We start from the raw sequence: 18,176 nt of genomic DNA on the forward strand, positions 1-18,176 counted from the left end.
GAATTAAAGCAATATGCACATAGAATACTGAGACCCCAGATCTGTTTTTCCCAGAAGGTCAGCCAGCAGCCTTTACCCTAAAGGCTAGATACTGGGGGAAATCTCCACAGGAAATGTGTTCAGCCCAAGAGGAAAGATCTATGGAATCCCATATCAGAGATTCCCCCTACAAATTTCATATCCAGAAAACCCCTACACCAAGTTCTCAAATGAGAAGCTCCAACCACATGCCCATAGGTCCAAGATGCCTTTTTAGTCTCTCACTATTTTTTAAGTCCCTCACTCTTAAACATGAGCAGGCACTCTAACATGAATGATAGAGACAAAACAAACAAGTAAAAATAGAGAAACTGCAGGGAGAAGAAAACTTCCAAAATCTATCCTCTTTCTCAGATAAGAGAAAATATTATATACATGAAACAAGAACAGGATGCCATAAAAAAAGTAACAAGCAGAAAATACAATAGAACTCTTGAGAAATAAAAATACAAGAGCACAGATAAAATTCTCACTAGAAGAGTTGGAAAAGAAAAGTTATTTCTTTCAGACCCACCCAGGAGGTGTAATATCTGAACAATAAGAGTTCCCCCACCTCAAAAAAAAGAGGGAAGGAAATATCAGAGGAATAATTACAAAACACCTCCCAGAACTGAGGTACAAACATTTTGTTTTTCTGATTGGAGGGGCCCACCCACTGCTCAGCACAGTGGTTAAAAATGGATCCACACCAGTATGAAATTTCAGAACACTGAAGACAAAGGGAAGATCTTGAAAGTTCCCAAAGAAAAGAAATAGATCTCTTAAAATGGATCAGGACAGAATGTAACACAGATGAAAATGGAACAAGAGCTTCAGAAATCCAAAAGAGGGACTTCTTTGGTGGTCCAGTGGGTAAGAATCCATCTTCTAATTCAGGGGATGAGGGTTTGAGCCCTGGTTGGGGAACTAAGATCCCACATGCCGCTCAATTGCAACTAGAGAAAGCCCACACTTTGCACCAAAGATCCAGCACAGCCAAAAAAAAAAAATTTTTTTTTTTAAAAAGGTAAAAAAACCCCTGAAGATTCCTATCTAGAATTCAACACCAAGCCAAACTATCAATCAAGTGGGAGGGTAGAATAAAGACATATTCAGACATGTAAGTTCTCCAAATTTTCCATTCTAAGTATCTTTATTCAGGAAGCTACCAGAGGATGTGCTCCATCAAAAAAAAAAAAGGGGAGTGGTGGTGGTGGTGGTGGTGGTGTTTAACCATGAAAGGGTTTTCTAAACCTAGGGTTTAGAAAATACAGGAGAGAGGTGAAGGGAATTCCCAGGATGCTCAGAAAGGGAGATTCCAGGAGAAAAGTTAGAGACTACTCACTCCCAGCCGCCTGTTCATCTTCAGACCTACCCCTTTTCCCCCAACACTCCCCCAGGGCCTGGCACAGCACCTGCCAATGCCCTAGGGGTATATGTGGGAATGAGTGAAAGAGGCTTCAGGCCCATAGCAATGTGGTGGCAGAAAAGGCCTTTCACTACCTCCATTGCCATCTGTGCCCACAGAAGCCATAATCAGCCTCCTCCAGCAGGGCCAAAGCTGCTACTCTCTCTCCCCCAAGAGGGAGGGGTAGAGAACCCACTGGGGCTCAATCTTATCATTCCAGAAAAGGGCCCTTGGCCCTTCTTCACCCATGCACTTCCCAGGCTCTTCTCCTCCCCAGGCCTCCCCACTGTCTCAGCGCAATGCCCTTGATGGGAAGGAGCTGAAAAGAGCAGTCAGATGTGATCAGAGCCAGTTATTCTGTCAGCCTGACTCTGGTTTCCTTTAAGTCTCAGGGACCAAGGGAAAAGCAGACAGACCTGGGGGTTGTGGCTGTACACAGTGGGGGCTCCTCATTCAACCTTAGATGCCTCTGACTATAAGTAGCAAGGTTACTTCCAGCACTATTTGTCACCAAACTCCTGCAAATAATGTCACTGAATGACGTTTGTGTGTGTGTGCTAAGTCGCTTCAGTCGTGTCTGACTGCATGTGACCCCATGGACTGTAGCCCACCAGGCTCCTTTGTCCATGGGATTCTCCAGGCAAGAATACTGGAGTGGGTTGCCATGCCCTCCTTCAGGGGATCTTCCCAACCCAGGTATCGAACCGGTTTCTCTTAGATCTTCTGCATTGGCAGGTGGGTTCTTTACCACTAGCACCACCACCAAATGACCTTTTTCATCTTGCAAATTGGAGAGGGAAATGGTGAGGATCCTCACCGCTGAAAGAGATGAAATGGTACAGTATTATTCACTACAGTACTGTTGGTATTATCAAAAGAAAGGAAAAAACCTAAACGCCCATCAACAGGGGTTAAATACATCATTTCTGACACAGAAATGTCATGAACTATTATGCAGTTATAAAAATGAATGTGGATTGGCAAATCATTGTGGATTGAAATGGAAGGAGTTAAGGTATATGTTAAGTAAAAGGTAGTAAAGTGTGGAACAGTGTATATGGGATGCTACAATTTGCTTAAAGGAAACAGCTCTGTATTTGCTTGAAAATTATATAGACAGAATATTACTAGAAGAAGATGTATGAAATTGGTAAATTTTTGCCTCTAAGAAGAAAATTGAGGTGGCAAGGGATGGGGAGGGGTAACATGAGATGACTTTTCACTAAATTATCTTCTTGACTTTCTAAATTTCGTATCATAAGCACATATTAATTCCATATACAAAAATAAGCTGAATTTTAGTTTTTCATCTTATTTTTTGGCTTCATCTACCTTTTTTTAATTAAGCTGAATTTTTTAAATGGCATCTACAACTCATGGGGATCTTGAGGTGTTCCAACTCTCTCCTGGGTTATTTGTTTGTTTGACCCATGCCTCTTGGAATGCAGAATGGTAGTTCCCCAACCAGGGATTGCTTCCCTGCAGTGGAACCATGGAGTTTTAACCAGTGGATCGCCAGAAAGTCCTTCCTTCCTGTTCTATGAAGGCTGAAGTTCTCTCCTCTGAGGGCTAAGGAGTTAATGCCACCATAATTCTTGGAAGAGAGGAGAAGAGAACCCAGGAATGCAGCTCCCGAGCCCCTTCCACATGTAGGGTCATACGTCCCTCAGCAGAGACCACTGCAGTACCTTTCTGTGACCTGGCAAGTCCAAGCCCCTCCACATCCATGCTGCCTTCAGATGAAGCTTCTGGAAGTTCACCTCTGCTCATGCTTCTCTCCTACCTAAACCCTTTAATAGCTTCCACTGTCAACCAATTAAATTTAAACTCTGAGGAGTTGGGCCCAGGGACTAGTATTTTTTAATCTTCAAGTGACACTAATGTACAGCTCAAATGGAAGCCATGGCCTTGGAACAGTGCTGTCTTTGGACTGCTGTGATAATGAAAATGTTCTATATTTGTGTTGTCCAGTACAGCCGGCAGTAGCCATATGAGGCCACTGAGCACTTAGAGTGCCTCATATGACTGAGGAAGGGAACATTTAATTTTAATCAATCAAAGTTTAAATAGATATGTTAGAAGAATAGCTTTAGAGAATGAATCCGATGGTTTTCACTTTTAAAAAACAGAATCTAGGAGTTCCCTGGTGGTCTAGTGGTTAGGATCTGGGCTTTCACTGCCATGGCCCAGATTCAATCCCTGGTTGGGGCACTGAGATCCTGCAAACTGCATGATGGCCAAAATAAATAAATAAAAATAAACAACAAAAAACAGAATCATTTTTTAAAAATATTTTTATTATTCAAGATATTATATGTACAGAAGAGTTATACAACATAAGGATTTTTAAGAAAATAGCTAATATAATTAATAATACAAATATATTAACAGCTAATATCTGGGATACCTGAATATTCATTGGAAGGACTGATGCTGAAGCTGAAACTCCAATACTTTGGCCACCTGATGGGAAGAACTGACTCACTGGAAAAGACCTTGATGCTGGGAAAGATTGAAGGCAGGAGAAGGGGGTGACAGAGGATGAGACGGTTGGATGGCATCACTGACTCAATGGACATGAATTTGAGTAAACTCCGGGAGTTGGTGATGGACAGGGAGGCCTGGTGTGCTGCAGTCCATGGGGTCGCAAAGAGTTGGACATGACTGAGTGACTGAACTGAACTGAACTGAATACCTGGGAATTCCCTGGTGGTTCAGCAGTTAGGGCTCTGCACTGTCACTGTTGAGGGCAGGGTTTCAATCCCTGGTCTGGGAAAGAAGATCCCACAAGCCTGTCCTAAGCATTTACGAATATCAACGTATTAATTGATTTATCAACTTCCCCCTTTACAAATGTGAAAACTGAGGCACAGAAGGGTTGAGTAACTTGTGCCAGGTCACGCAGTAAGTAAATGGTGGAGTGGGACTCAAATCCAGGTAAACGGGTTTCCAAGCCCATGTGAACACCCACACCCATTGTAGTAGTGCCAGTTTTACCAGTGCATAAGGCTGGTACCTAGAAGCTCACTACAAAGGAACCCATTTTCTTGAACTAAATATTATTCAAAATCTAATATAAATACAGTGATAAGTGATTTTATCAAGCACTTACCATGTTCCTGGGCTCTATTCAAAGCACTTTAAAATACATTAAATTCATTCACTCTTCACAACTCCTTTTTATAGACCATTTTACAGAGATGCAAACTGAGACTGGGGGCAGTTAAGTAGTTTTCCTAAAGAGACATAGTGTGTCATAATGGTGAAGCAGGTACTTAGACTTTGTTATCTCAGACTCTTAACCACTCTGACTCACTGTAAAATGCATAAAAGCATGGATTTTTTTTTTTTTACCTTGGGTGGCACCAGTGAGAAGGGGCAACGGAGGCAGTTTTTTTTTTGTTTTTTTTTTTCGGAGGCAGTTTTGAAAACCATTGGTCTAAACTATTCATCCTCCTCTCCTCCATTTTCCAGAAGGGGTAACCAGGGCCATGAAGAGGTAATGTGAGCAGGTCACACAGTGTTGAGGGCTGGGACAGAAGCCAAACCCCTGGACTCTCTTTTAGGAGTTAAAAGGAAGGAAACTGACATTTCCTTTGAAACTAATCAGCAGGTAAAGTTTTCACTCAGATCCCATAAGGGTAGCTATTTGTATTTGTATTTTTGCAGTAGAAGAACATTTTGTTTAGAAATTCTAGTTAAGTCATTTGTTAAAAGCAAGTCTCAAACCCAGGTCCCTTGACATGCAAACACAGTTTCCCCTAGACCACATTACCTTCCTCTAGTATTCTAAGCTTCACAACCCTACTGCTGTGCCAGTTCCTCCTCCTGTCTGACATGGTCAGAAATAAGTTCCCCACCATCTCCCTGACCTTGCCCCTCCAGACTCACTTCAGAACTCTAGAGCCAGATCAGCACCCACAAGTCTCTGCCCTAGGGCCCCAAGTCCACTGACTTCTTTCTTGACCTTCCTCCCACACAAATGTAGAACCAAGCACCAGTGTCAAAGGAACCATTTCACGGAGACATCTGTGAACTGGCTCCAAGCTGAGCTATCCATCTGGGGGCCGTGACCCTGTGTTTTGGACCTTACTAATCAAACTGGAGGTTTAAACCAGCAGCAGCACCTGGGGTGATGAAACAGAAATGCAGGCAACCCCAAACCTGAGTTAGAATCTGCTTTTTAAGAGGCTCCCCAGGTGATTCATTTGCACACTGAATTCTGCAAAGCTCTAAGTTAGACCTGAATCCCAAGGGATGCAGGCTTACACCCGCCCCTGTAACTGACCCTCTTCAGCTCTTGGCTTGGTTGTTAGAGGCAGCTGTGAATTGGTTGATGATGTTATTGTAAGGAGAACTTGGATATTAAATTGCAACCAAGGCCTGGGAGATTATTGCAACAAAGGGAACTCTGGTTGTTTTATTTTAACCAGCATCTGCATGGTGGGCTGAATAACAGGCCCAAGAGATTTGCTGCAAAATAAGAATTTAAGAAACTTTATTGCTATCTCCACGCAACAAAGTGGAGAAATGGATAGGAGTCTGGCTTGAATTAAATTGGGGTGTGCTAAATTGGAAAATAGTTTAAAAACGCATTGGTTGCACTGAAACAGCATATTTATAATACTGGCCTGGACACTAAAAGGAAACCAACTGTGACACTGGATTTATTGAAATATCTCTAAGAACTTGTGACAAGATTCTCTCCTAATAACAATAAGAACAACAAAGAAAGGTATTAGACTGACAGAATCTGGACTATCACACTGACTGCATTTCAAACTGGAATGCATGGTAGAGTAAACACTAACTGGGACCTAGCTGCCCTGTTGCAACAAGTTTGGATTTGCTATTGAAACAAATCGACAAGTCTGTGGCTGAGGGCATGCATGAGGACCTTACAGAGTGTCCTGCTGTGCCAGCAGCCTGAATGAGCCCTGGAATGCCTGTGGACAGGGCCAGAGGGACTCCTATCACAAGGCTGGATTATGCTGAGAGGCCATACTTTATAAAGGCAAAACTTGTGAAATGCATTGCCATGGACATAAGGACAACCGATATGAAGGACCATAGGGAACAAGGTCAGGCCTTGGCTAACGATAAGCAGCCATTCCATGTCTGTGATGTTGGCAGGAAAGTAATGTGATCCCCCATCTCAAGCTGAGGAAACTGAGGCTCAGGGAGATGTTCAGAGGGTAGCACAATTCTCACTGCTAGTGCATGATAGGATGTGGCCCTGGATCTGGGCTTTTTGGCTTCATCTTGCAGTTCTTGCAGTTCTTTATCAGGGAGACTCTGCATATGCTTTGAAGTAGGATCAGGAAATTGTGCTAAGAAAAACTCACATATTTTCTCTCTTCAAACCAAGAATATTTTGTTGCAAAATTTTAAGAATCTAGACAAAACTATAACATAAGATCCAAATATCTTATTTCTAAGTTACCACAGGTGTCTGGAATTTCGGCAAATCCAAGACCAATACAGTGACAGCAAAATAAAGATGGCAAAATTTTGTTTGGTTTAATGGTAAAACCTGAATCCAAGTTTTGGCTCTATCATTTCTTAATAATAACTTAAGCTGAAATGTAGTCTCTGGAATCCAGCAAAATCACACTCTTGTTCTTTAAGGCCCAACTCAAAGTCAACACCTTTGTAAAGCCTTCACAGATTCCCCAGACTCTCACCTCCACCTCCTCCTCCCCAAGAGAGGTAGTGACTTCACCCTTCATCTAAGTGGTATTGGGATTTATTGGCATTCTACTGTCTATTCCCACTAGGATGGAGCTCATCTTTGCAGGTTTAGCTTGTGGTGAAGCCCAGGTCTCTTTTGCCAGAAAGTACATAGAGAACAGAGTTCTATCTAATGCACACGGAACGTGGCCACTTTCTGCCACAAGCACTCCGAAATCTCCTTGCTAACAAATTCCACAAAGGCCGTCGTAGGGAGCAATGCCCGACATTTCAGGGAACACCCCGCAGACTGTAAGCACGTCGAGGCCCAGGCCGAACCTCTGTGTGCTCAAGTGGCGCCGTACCTAGCCCTCGCCCTAGCGCCCAGCACGCAGCCACGCACCGGGTACGGAGCTAACATTCACCGATAGGGATGGAGCCGAGGGCAAAGAGGCACGACGCCTAAACTTCGACACTTGGCTGAGCTAAAGCCGCGGCTGGGAGCGCCCCGCGGGCCCGGGGGAGGGGCGCCAGGCCGCTTCGTCCAGCCGGGCGCCAGCTCCTCCCGGGCGCGCGGGCGGGCCGGCACCCACCGACAGCGGGCACACAAAGCCTACTCGGCTCGCTCGGCGATCGGCTCCTCATGCCTGTGTCGCCGCGCGCCGCCAGGCGGCTCCAGGTTGGGCGGCGGGCAGTGGCAGGCACAGGGCGTCAAGAAGCTGCACGCATCAAACCGCCGCGGGAGGGAGCGCGGAGGGGGGAGGAGGAGGAGTGGGAAAAGGCGGAGGGAGGAGGAGTGGGGACCGGGCGGGGGGTGGAGGAAGAGGCCTCGCGCAGCGGAGGGAGCAATTGAATTTCAAACACAAACAACTGCACAAGCGCGCACCCATCGTACCGGAGCGTTGCCCCAGATCCGCGCCCGCCCCGTCCGTGCGGCGCGCGGGCGGAGTCGCCGTGGCCGCGCCAGAGCCCGGGCCGGGGGCCACCATCGAGGCGGGGGCCGCGCGAGGGCCGGAGCGGAGCGGCGCCGCTACCGCCGCACGCGCAAACTTGGGCTCGCGCTTTCCGGCCCGGCGCGGAGCCCGGGGCGCCCGGAGCCCCGCCATGTCGCGATCCAACCGGCAGAAGGAGTACAAATGCGGGGATCTGGTATTCGCCAAGATGAAGGGCTACCCACACTGGCCGGCCCGGGTGAGCAGCGCGGCCCGCCGCCTCCTATCCACCTCCGGGCTTGGGTTGCATAACACCCGGGAGGGCACGAGCGCTCCGCGCGGAGGGGCTGAGAGTGGGGGCGGGGGGCGTCTGAGTGCCCGAGTCTTAGCCAAGCGACTCCAAACCCACCCGCCGGTTATATAATGGTGGAGGCGGGGTGGTGGGGCGGCGGCGGCGACGAACACCTGGCCACACGGCGTCCGCGCGTAGTGGCGTGTGCGCGGCGTGGGGAACCGAGAGCGCCGGTCACTTTCCGGCCCCCGGTTCCGCGTGCTCAGTTCCGCCCCCAGCCCCCATACTCCCAGCGGTTTCGGGCGCGCTGCATGGGCACGGGCCAGTCTTGTAACTCCTCCCCCGCCCAAGCGCCACTGCTACCCCCCTCAGGGACCCCCTTAGAGACCCCCAGTTTCTTCACTGATTGTTACCCCTCGTTCAAACTCTCTTCTTCCTAGATTAGATGGTTAAGCAGGATCTCAGCCCAGAAAGGGATACACGGAGGCGGAGTTCGCTTCTACAAAACTTTGGTTTGGGGCATCCGTAAGAGATCTGAAGCTGGGAGGGTCGAGGACTCGTTGTGGGGAGGGGCGGAAGAAGAGGGAATCTGTCTGGTTTGGAAATCACCCGCTAGTACCCTTCACTTCTCAACCCCACAAAAATACTCCTTCGTGTGCTGCCAACTCAGCCTTGAGGCTGAGGGTGGCAGGGCCCTTGTGGAATTGAGAAGTCCAGTCCAGGCTGCCCTCCCTGTGAGTGGAGGTGGAGGGAACCCGAGGTGCTTCTCCTCCCCATTTCTTAAGCCTCTCCCGCCAGAACGATCCAGTCTGCCATGTGGTTGATTCAGCCCGCCAATATGAGGCGCCCCACCACCACCTCCGCCCAGCACCTGGCCAGGTGGGAGGGTGGGGCCCAAAAGCCCAGCCTGGCGCATTCATCATGTTTCCCCTAAGAACTGAGACAGGTGAATTAACAGTATGGGAGGTTGCCAGAGGTTGTTGGAGGAGGTTGGGGGTGTCACAAGGGACACTGCCTCCAGCAACTTATTTCAAAGTTGGTGTAGGGCCTTTGGGTTTGGCCCTAGAGTATAGGACTCCTGTAGAGTGAAATCCAAGGGCAGAGAGAAGTAGAGGGAAGGAGTATTCTGGGCGAAGGGGCCAAGTGCAGAACTGCGTTATTGACTGTGGGTTGCTCTTTTCCATGTGAGTCTGTGTCTTCATCTGGGCCAGACCCTGCTCTGAGGAAAGTTGGTCCAGGCCCCCTGGGTCCTGTTCAGAGTGTGTAGACCAACTTTGGGGCCAGTCTGAGAAAATACAGGAGACCCTCACTCTGTACCCTTTCCTCAGGAATGTGCCTAATCCCATATGCCTTGAGCTCCTTGTTCCTGGAAACTTCTAGATGCCTGGCCTCTTCTAGATGCCTGGCCTCTGGAGTGGGAGTGAAGTCCAGAGTGAAGCAGGGCTCTCCCAACTTCCAAAGCCTCCTAGGGGACTTGGGTGGTGGTGGTGGCAGCAGGCAGTGTGAGCAAGCAGCCACAGTCAGCTATGTGTGTGCATGTCTGTGTGTGGTGTGTGGACACTCGTGTACTTTACCCTGCACCTTTGATCCATCTGGCTTCTTGGTTCAGACGCCGAGGTCCTGGTGGGCAGGGCAAGAACTGAACCGAGGTCTCTACTGCTCCTACCTCCTGGGGGTGGGACAAAGCGCAGAGACTGGGGAGGGGGCTCAGCTGGAATGTGGGTTGCAGAGGACCCCTTCAGGCTGCAGGGAAGGGAGGGCCCCATATGAACACATACTGGCCCATATGAAGAAGACCTTCAGGTTTCTGGTGGCCTTGGAGTAAGGGCAGCACCTGGGGCTGGGAATGCTGTCTATTTCTTCTTCATCCCGTGCCTCTAGGACAGCGGGGCAGTCTGTTGTTCCGTTGAGGGCTGGACCCTTTAGATAAAGTTAGAGTTGGGGGAGGGGGACCAGACTGGATCCCAAAGAGATAGGACCCCACCCTTTGCCTGTACTCTGGGTCTTGATTATGAAAATTAGAGGGAGTGGTACACCCAAGGTTGTTATGTTCCAAATACATTCTCCTTGAATGCCAAAAGAGCAGACAAATTGGGGTCTCCTTACCATCCTTGGATGCTATCTTAGTCTATAGAGTGGCAGAGCCTGAAGGGGGTCTGGCTCTTCCTGAGATGGAGGAAGAATAGAGGAGCCTTGCTAACTGTTCCATGTAATAGGCAACCAGAGCCCTCAGCCATGATGAAGGCAACTGGGTGGACTTTTCTTCCTTAGGCCCTGTTTCTGGGGAGGGTGACTGACTCTGGGTGAGACTGGAACAGCCCAGTGCTTGCAGAGTCCAGCCAGAGGGACCACGTGGTAGGCAAGACCTGCCTGGAAGGACGGTGTGACTCCATCTTAACCTTCTCCTTTCCTCTTCCTTCTGCCTAACTTCCCCGGGGGATCTCCAAGCACTTAACAATTAACTTCCAAGACTCCCGGGATTTTTCCCCTTAGGTTCCTTCCTCCTTTCTCCACTTCCTGTTTCACAGTCCCAGAAAACCTGCGCAGCCAGAGGGCCTCACCCATCTTTCCTCCCTCTGCCCCTCCCCCACATCCAGGCACCACCTTCTTTTCTGCCTCTCTAGCTTGCCACACTTTCCTGGCCCCAACTGTCTCCTGCCCCAGATTTTCCGGTTCCTGGGTCAGGTCAGGCCTGGGCCCTGGGTGGGGTGGTCAGAACCCTGACTGGCAGTCAGTGTGGGCTTAGCCTTCTCTGCTGCCTTCCTGTGTGCTGAGCCAGGTGCCCCTGGGCCTTGATTGGGTATGAGGCTGGGGGAGAGGTGTTTAATCTTCTCTCACCACTCCTCACCTGGGAACTTCAGACCTTAGAAGGTGTCCATGGGCTCTGGTAGAATGGGACTTCCTGTGCTCAGGCCTGTCTGAAGGAGCCAGGCAAAGGCAGTAGGCAGGCATGGGAATGGAAGAGCCCCAGCCAGGGGGAAGTAACTTGCCAGGATTCCTAAAATGGCTGAGAAGTAGCAGAGCCCCCTCCCCTGTTGGCCAGTGGAGGAGGTGCAGTGGGGTCTCCAGCACTTCTCTGGCCCCACCCTGACCCACTTAGCCTTGACTCACTTGTTCTGAGTCACAGTCTGGATATAAAGGCACCGCCTGGGAGACACATGTCTGTACCGGGGGTACAGGCCTCCCCTGAGACCTCATATCCTCTATGTCATCGATGAAGAACCGCCTTTGACTTCCAAATGCAAGATAAGACATTTCCTTTGTGGCTTGAAGGATGAAGGGTCCACTGGAGAAGGAATGTCTCCCCTTTTTGGGGTGAGGGGTTGGGAATTCCATTAAGTGAAAAGAGCACTGCTCTCCTGGCCCTTCCCCCACAGGTGCCTACTCTCAAGGTCAGATGGGGTGGGGGTGGCATTACCCTTTTGGGGATAGATGCCCATCTGCCCAGGTCCTTGGCCTCCCTCTTTCCTCTCATCCCACCCTTTATTTTGGTAGAAGTCAGCAGGGTGGGTATATCTGGTGTGTCTCGTTCTATTTTTAATTCCCATCCATTCTTTTGTTTCTCCCCCGCCCCTGAGGCTGGGCAGCTGGTGGCCTCCTGGATCCCATCACAGTGTTCAGCTACCTCTCTCTTTGAGTTTGTTTCCCACGGGAAAGAGACTGAAGGCCGGAGCGCTGCTTTGCCTGGTCTCAGCTCCTTGAGAGAAGCTCGTGTGTGTCTCGTTTCTGACCCCTTTGCTCCCCCTACCCCCTTTCCTGGGCCTCAGTTTCTCCCCTTTCATCTCTTGTTTCCTACAAGCCTGTTACTGCCTGGCTCAAGTGTGGCACTGAAAACATGGAGCCCAGATGAGTTCCTAACTGGGATCCTAAGATATTCCCCCACCCCCCACCCCTAGTTCTCCTTCCTGATGCACAAAGATCCACCAAGAAGAGGCCTAGGAAAGGGCTTCTGCTGTTATTGTCTTATGTCTGTCTCCTGGGATTTCTGAGCCCTAGAGCCTCTCATTTAATTTTTTGTTCCCCCCTCTGAGAGGAGGGTGGGGAACTAGCCGGCAACAGGACCCAGGTGTCCTAGTGGAGGCGGCTTCTCCTCGGCCCACACCCCAGCTCTGGCTTCCTGAGCAGGGCCCCGGCCCTCAGCCCTGGCTGGGGTTTCAGGCACAGCCAGGGACCCAGGTGCCAGACTCAGGCTTGGGGGTGGGGTGTGAGTTAGTGTCCCCTCCTCCCCAATCTGGAGAGAGGGCCTGGGGGGGGAGGAGCAGTCACATTCCTGGTTGCTGAGTGGCCCCGGGGGCGGGGCTGGGTTGTCATGGCGATGGGGATTGAGCTGGGGTGGGGGGGACAGCATGCCTTTCCACCCCCTGCTCTCACACCCCAGTGTCTCTGGGTGGGGGGGAGGGCGCAGTTTGTGCTGGGCCTTCCTGGGGGGAGGGGCTGGACCTCTGTCCCCAGAGGCCACAGGGCAAGGGGGGAGGGGCTCAGGAGCCTGAAGACTCAATGTCTGGAGCAAGATGCCCCTCAGATTCTTGCCTAGGTTCCACCCCCTCTCCTGGGTGTGTGTCAGCTTATTTCCATCCACCCAGCCTCTCTGTCTCCCCAAGCCCCTAGTCAGACACTGTTCTACTCTCTGTGTGTTTAATCACTGCCTTGGCCTGTCTCTCTTTCCTATCTGCGCCTGGGGCCCCAGTCAACATGGCCACCTGGCCTCTGTCCGGCGGGAAGCCAGGCTGCTGGGGCCGCTGCAAGTGTTGCTGGGAGTTGTAGTTCTCCTCCCCCAACTCAGCTTGGCCTGAGCTTCTAGGGCCTGATGGGGAGAAGCTGTGTAGGCCACTGCATCTCACTATTTCCCTGGCCTCAGACCTCTGCACCTTCTCCATCACAGCATCCCTCATCCCCTAGGGACATTTGAGGCAGAGGATCACATCAGGAGCTCTGTGGCCCTTCCTAACTTGTCCTGTCATTTTGAGTAAATCACTTTTCTGAGCTTCAGTTTCCTTGTCTGTAAAATGAGAGTCTATATCACACGACTTTCAAAAAGAGTTCTCCAAAATTCTTTGGGGGAGGTGCTACTGCTGGGTATTACTAAATAGGCAGCCTCTTGGCCTCACCTCTTCACTTTCAGTCAGAGCAGTCTGTTTTTGTCTGTTTCATAGTCATCCAGTGACTCTATTGTGTACCCACTGTGTGCTAGGCACTGTGCTGGACATATAAACAGACTTCTCTGATCTTGGGGAAGGTATAGTCCACATAGACATTAATATTGGAATTGTAAAAAGCACTGTGGAGGAGACATTCTGAGAGTTTTATCTGGGAAGCCGATCAGATTGGGAGAGATGGGGAAGCTTTCTGGAGGAAGTGATGATGGGCCTGAGGTTGGAAGGCTAATCAGGAGTTAGTGAGTATAGAAGACTGAGATCAGTGTAGCTGGAGCAGAGAGCAGAAGGACAGTGTACTGGGAGAAAATGATGATACTGAACATATGTGTGGGACAGACCACATTATGGTCATTTAAGCCTTGCAACCCTTGGACCGTGGCACTCTCCATTTTACAGATGAGAAAACGGAGGTTCTGTAAGTTGCCCAAGGTCATACAAATACTAGTGGCAGCACTGGAATTCAGACCTTGACATTATGGATAATGGTGAATGGGTGGTCCCTAGAGTCCTGAAAAGCCACTAGCAGGGAGAAAGAATGCTCAGACCCGCACTTGGAAAGGCTCCCCCTGGTGGCAGCATGGAGAATGGGTTGTAGTGAGGCAAGAATGGAGGCTGTGGTTTTAGTCTAGGCAAGAGGTGTGACAGTGGGTGGACCGGCCAGGGTGATTGCAGAGACATGGAGCCTTATGGATAGGATCTGTTTAGGGATGCTGTTTGGTTTGTGAAGGAGAGGGAGGATTTCTGCTGGGCTTTTGTGTCTGACTTCCTTTGAGCAAAGTCCCACTGCTAAAAATGGTTTAGAAACCCCCTTGGTGAACTCCTGGGTCCGTCTCAGTCTGATTTTTCACATATGTGCCTAAGAGGTCAGCCCCTGCAGCACCTATCCTCTGGCCCCAAGTTCATGACCTTAGGACTCCAGCTCATGCTCCCTTTCCTCATTTTGCTCTCAGATTGACGAGATGCCTGAGGCTGCCGTGAAATCAACAGCCAACAAATACCAAGTCTTTTTTTTCGGGACCCACGAGACGTGAGTGAGGGGGCAGAAGTGGTAGGGAGGGCCGGTTGGGGGGGGGGGAAGAGCGGTGGTGACAACACCCCTTGCCTGTTGGGCTGCACAGCTCAGATGCAGTGAGGGGCTCGAGAGCACAGTCTCCCATCTCTCATCAGGGCATTCCTGGGCCCCAAAGACCTCTTCCCTTACGAGGAGTCCAAGGAGAAGTTTGGCAAGCCCAACAAGAGGAAAGGGTTCAGCGAGGGGCTGTGGGAGATCGAGAACAACCCCACCGTCAAGGCTTCTGGCTACCAGGTAAGCTGCCGGCCACCCCCAGAGACCCCCCCCACCTTTGGAAAGCAGGTGTGGCCATAGGTGTGATGACACAGGGCCCACGTGTGATGCTTAGTCTTCATGAACAGGGGGCTCAGAAACCAACACCAGGGCTTTCAGAGTAGGAGCTCATGGGGTGAGGGGTGGGGGGGCTTCCTGCAAGAGGGGATGATGGGGCTATGGGTGTACAGTGTAGCTGTGGTGAGGGGCCACTTGTTAGACAGTGCCTGGGAGGGGCAAGAACAGGATAGAGGCGGTAAGTGGGGGCAGGCCTTTGGTGGGCCCAGAGTGAATAGAAGTTGTGGCCTTAACTCTTTCCACAAAGGCTTCCAGGAGGAGGTGCTCGTGAGCCGGGCAGGATAAGGCGGGAGGGTGGGGGGCGGGGGTTGGCGGGGAAAGGGTCCCAGCTCCCTTTGGGAGAAGTTGACCCGAGGTTTTGCCTCCTGCTCCAGCCCTCCCCCCTCCTGCACAGAGCCCTGCCTGCCCGGCCAGTGGGTTTACCCCGGGGCTAATCCGACAGAGGTGGGTCTCAAATCACTTGTGAGACTGGGCACCTGGGTGGGGGAGGGGGAGAGGTGGGTGAAGGAAGGAGTGAGTGGCCGAGGGAGGGGTCTGGGGAGGGGGCCCTGCGCGGCAGCAGCTGGTGCCACTCAGCCTCCACTGTCTCCACCGCAGTCCTCCCAGAAAAAGAGCTGTGTGGAAGAGCCCGAACCCGAGCCCGAAGCCGCTGAGGGTGATGGCGACAAGAAGGGGAACGCTGAGGGAAGCAGTGATGAAGAAGGGAAGCTAGTCATTGACGAGCCAACCAAGGAGAAGAACGAGAAGGGAGCACTGAAGAGGAGAGCGGGGGACCTGCTGGAGGTAACTGCCCCCTACCTGGGCTCCCAGAAGCAAGGCTTCTAGTCTTGAGGGAGAGAAGTTACTACTTTTTCAGGGAGTGTCCCGTCTGAGAGATTCAGCCCCTAGTCTTAGGGGGTCCCTCCTGAGAAGATGGGCCACAGGAGACAGTTGAGCTGGCAGAGGGCTGGAGGGGTGCTGGTCTGCCCAGGAAAGAGCCTCTGGGGAAAGGAGGGTGAGGCTGGCGTTCTCCCTGTCTCGCCTCAGCCATCCCTCATCTCTGCCTATCCGATGCAGGACTCCCCCAAACGTCCCAAGGAAGCAGAAGACCCTGAAGGGGAGGAGAAGGAGGGGGCCGCCTTGGAGGGTGAGAGGCCCCTTCCAGTGGAGGCGGAGAAGAACAGTACCCCGTCTGAGCCCGGCTCTGGCCGGGGGCCTCCTCAGGAGGAGGAAGAGGAGGAAGAAGAGGAAGAGGCTGCCAAGGAAGACGCCGACGCCCCGGGCATGAGAGATCACGAGAGGTGAGTGAGCCCCCTGCCCCTTGGCAGTTGGGCCGGGAGGGCCCAGCCCTCTGCTGAGAGGAGGAGGAGGAGGGCCTGCAGCAGTCAGCCTCTCGGGAGGCAGGGGGTGGCTCTCCCAGGAAACCGGCGCTGGCTGGGGCCTGGCCAGGCCAAGGCCACACCATTAACCCTTCTCCCCTCCAACCCTCCCCTGCAGCCTGTAGCCACCAATGTTTCAAGAGGAGCCCCCGCCCCGTTCCTGCTGCTGTCTGGGTGCTACTGGGGAAACTGGCCATGGCCTCCAAACTGGGAACCCCTTCCCCACCCCAACCCACTCTCCTTTTCCCACTCACTCTCCCCTTCTGAGCTCAGACCCTGGAGATTGACCCCATGGGGCAGGCCACGTGGCCCTCACCTCCATGTCCCCACACACCTGTGACCTGAGTCAGGTCCATGTCTTCTGCTCTGTGGGATGAGATGAGGCCATTGTGTCCCTCCCTGCCTGGAATTGTTTCCCAGTGTACTTGTTAGGGCCTGGACTGGCTATTTCCATCTCCTGACACCTCTCGCCCCCTTCCCCGGGCATTCTAGACGTCTAGGTTGGCTGGGATCAGGGCTCTGAATGGAAGGGATGGAGAATAAATAGCAGGATGGGCTTCTGGGGTCTGGGAGGGGCAATCTTCAAATTGGGGTGGGGGGATGGGTAAGAGGATGGCATTTCCCTGAGCTCCTGTCCCTTCCTCCCACACATATTATCCCAGGTGCCTGGATTCAGGGAAAGTGGGACAGTTGGGGGGGGGGGCACGGAGGGGGAGAGTCGCTCCCTTCCATAAATCCTTGATGATTGACAATGCCCAATTGTCTCACTTATGCAGACCCCAGGTGGTATGGGAGTTACAGTTTATCATCAAAAGATTTGGGGTCTTCCAAGTTCTTTGGGTCAGGGACCTGAGATCTGAAGGGCTGACTTCACCCAGCTTGGGTGGGAGTATTGAGGAGTATCCATCCCCCTTTAGATCTCAGGCCAGAGATGGGATGCCCTGGGGAGACCCTTAGCTACCCTTTTCCCTCTTCTCACAGTGCTCACGGCCAGCCTACAGTCACACACGTCACCCAGACATAAAGGAAAAGACACATTTTTTAGGAAATGTTTTTAATAAAAGAAAATTACAAAAAAAATTTTAAAGAACCCCCCCATCCGTTTGTGTGCCCCCCACTCTTGCCCCCATTTCTGAGGTGCACTGGGAGGCTCCCCTTCTGTTTGGGGCTTGATGACTTTTCTTGTTGTAGTTGGAGCTTTGGTGTTCCTGCTGATGTCATTTCCCATCCACATACCCCCCACCTGGTCCACTCAGTGTTGTCACCAGATCCGATTTGTAACCCACTGAGAGGCCAGAGGGAAATAATCGCCCTCTCCCAACCTCTTTCTAGTGGTCTATTTGCCTCTTCAGTTTCTTGTTTCTTTCACCCTTGCCCCTCTCCCTTGGGCTCTGATGAAAAATTGCTGACTGTAGCTTTGGAAGTTTAGCTCTGAAAACCGTAGATGATTTCAGTTCTAGGAAAATAAAACCCATTGATTACTACATTGGATTTTGATTGATTCTTTGGAAGTGTGTTGGTTAACTGATGGTGCAAGGGAGTGGGGCTGGACTACAAATGATTTCCAAATTCACTTCTCAGATTCAAGTAAGGGGTGTCAGCTTCCTCCTTTTCAGTCTGAAATACCTAAAATTCCACGTAGAATTTCACTCTTGAGCGTCTGGAGATCAAACCAGTCAATCCTAAAGGAAATCAACCCTGAATATTCATTGGAAAAGACCCTGATGCTGGGAAAGATAGAAGGCAAAAGGAGAAGGGCATGGCAGAGTAATGAGATGGTTAGGTAGCAGCACTGACTCAATGAACATGTATTTGAGCAAACTCTGGGAGATAGTGGAGGCTAGAGGATCCTGGTGTGCTACAGTCCATGGGATCGCCGAGTCAGACATGACTTAGAGACTGAACAACAACGAAATTTCCACATGAGGGCAAAGTCACAG

The 18,176-nt window shown here is 51.1% G+C and overlaps 1 protein-coding gene across 4 annotated transcripts; it reads left to right on the plus strand.

Moving 5' to 3' along the window:
• Nucleotides 1–7,894: 7,894 nt before the first annotated feature.
• Nucleotides 7,895–17,720, plus strand: HDGF (heparin binding growth factor). Of its 4 annotated transcripts, none has more exons than XM_081494158.1 (6): nucleotides 7,895–8,287; nucleotides 14,427–14,503; nucleotides 14,644–14,782; nucleotides 15,455–15,661; nucleotides 15,935–16,158; nucleotides 16,355–17,720. In XM_081494158.1, exons 1-6 carry the CDS (start codon nucleotides 8,201–8,203, stop codon nucleotides 16,359–16,361), a joined length of 741 nt encoding a protein of 246 aa, XP_081350284.1. In that variant the 5' UTR covers nucleotides 7,895–8,200; the 3' UTR covers nucleotides 16,362–17,720. The 4 variants fall into 4 exon arrangements, with proteins under 4 accessions (XP_081350284.1, XP_081350285.1, XP_081350288.1 ...); XM_081494159.1 differs by having other exon boundaries at nucleotides 15,476–15,661; XM_081494162.1 differs by lacking the exon at nucleotides 7,895–8,287 and adding an exon at nucleotides 8,612–9,266 and having other exon boundaries at nucleotides 15,476–15,661.
• Nucleotides 17,721–18,176: the final 456 nt, after the last annotated feature.

Source organism: Giraffa tippelskirchi, chromosome 5, assembly GCF_054371585.1.
Source record: "Giraffa tippelskirchi isolate mGirTip1 chromosome 5, T2T-mGirTip1v1.2.pri, whole genome shotgun sequence".
NCBI lineage: Eukaryota > Metazoa > Chordata > Mammalia > Artiodactyla > Giraffidae > Giraffa > Giraffa tippelskirchi.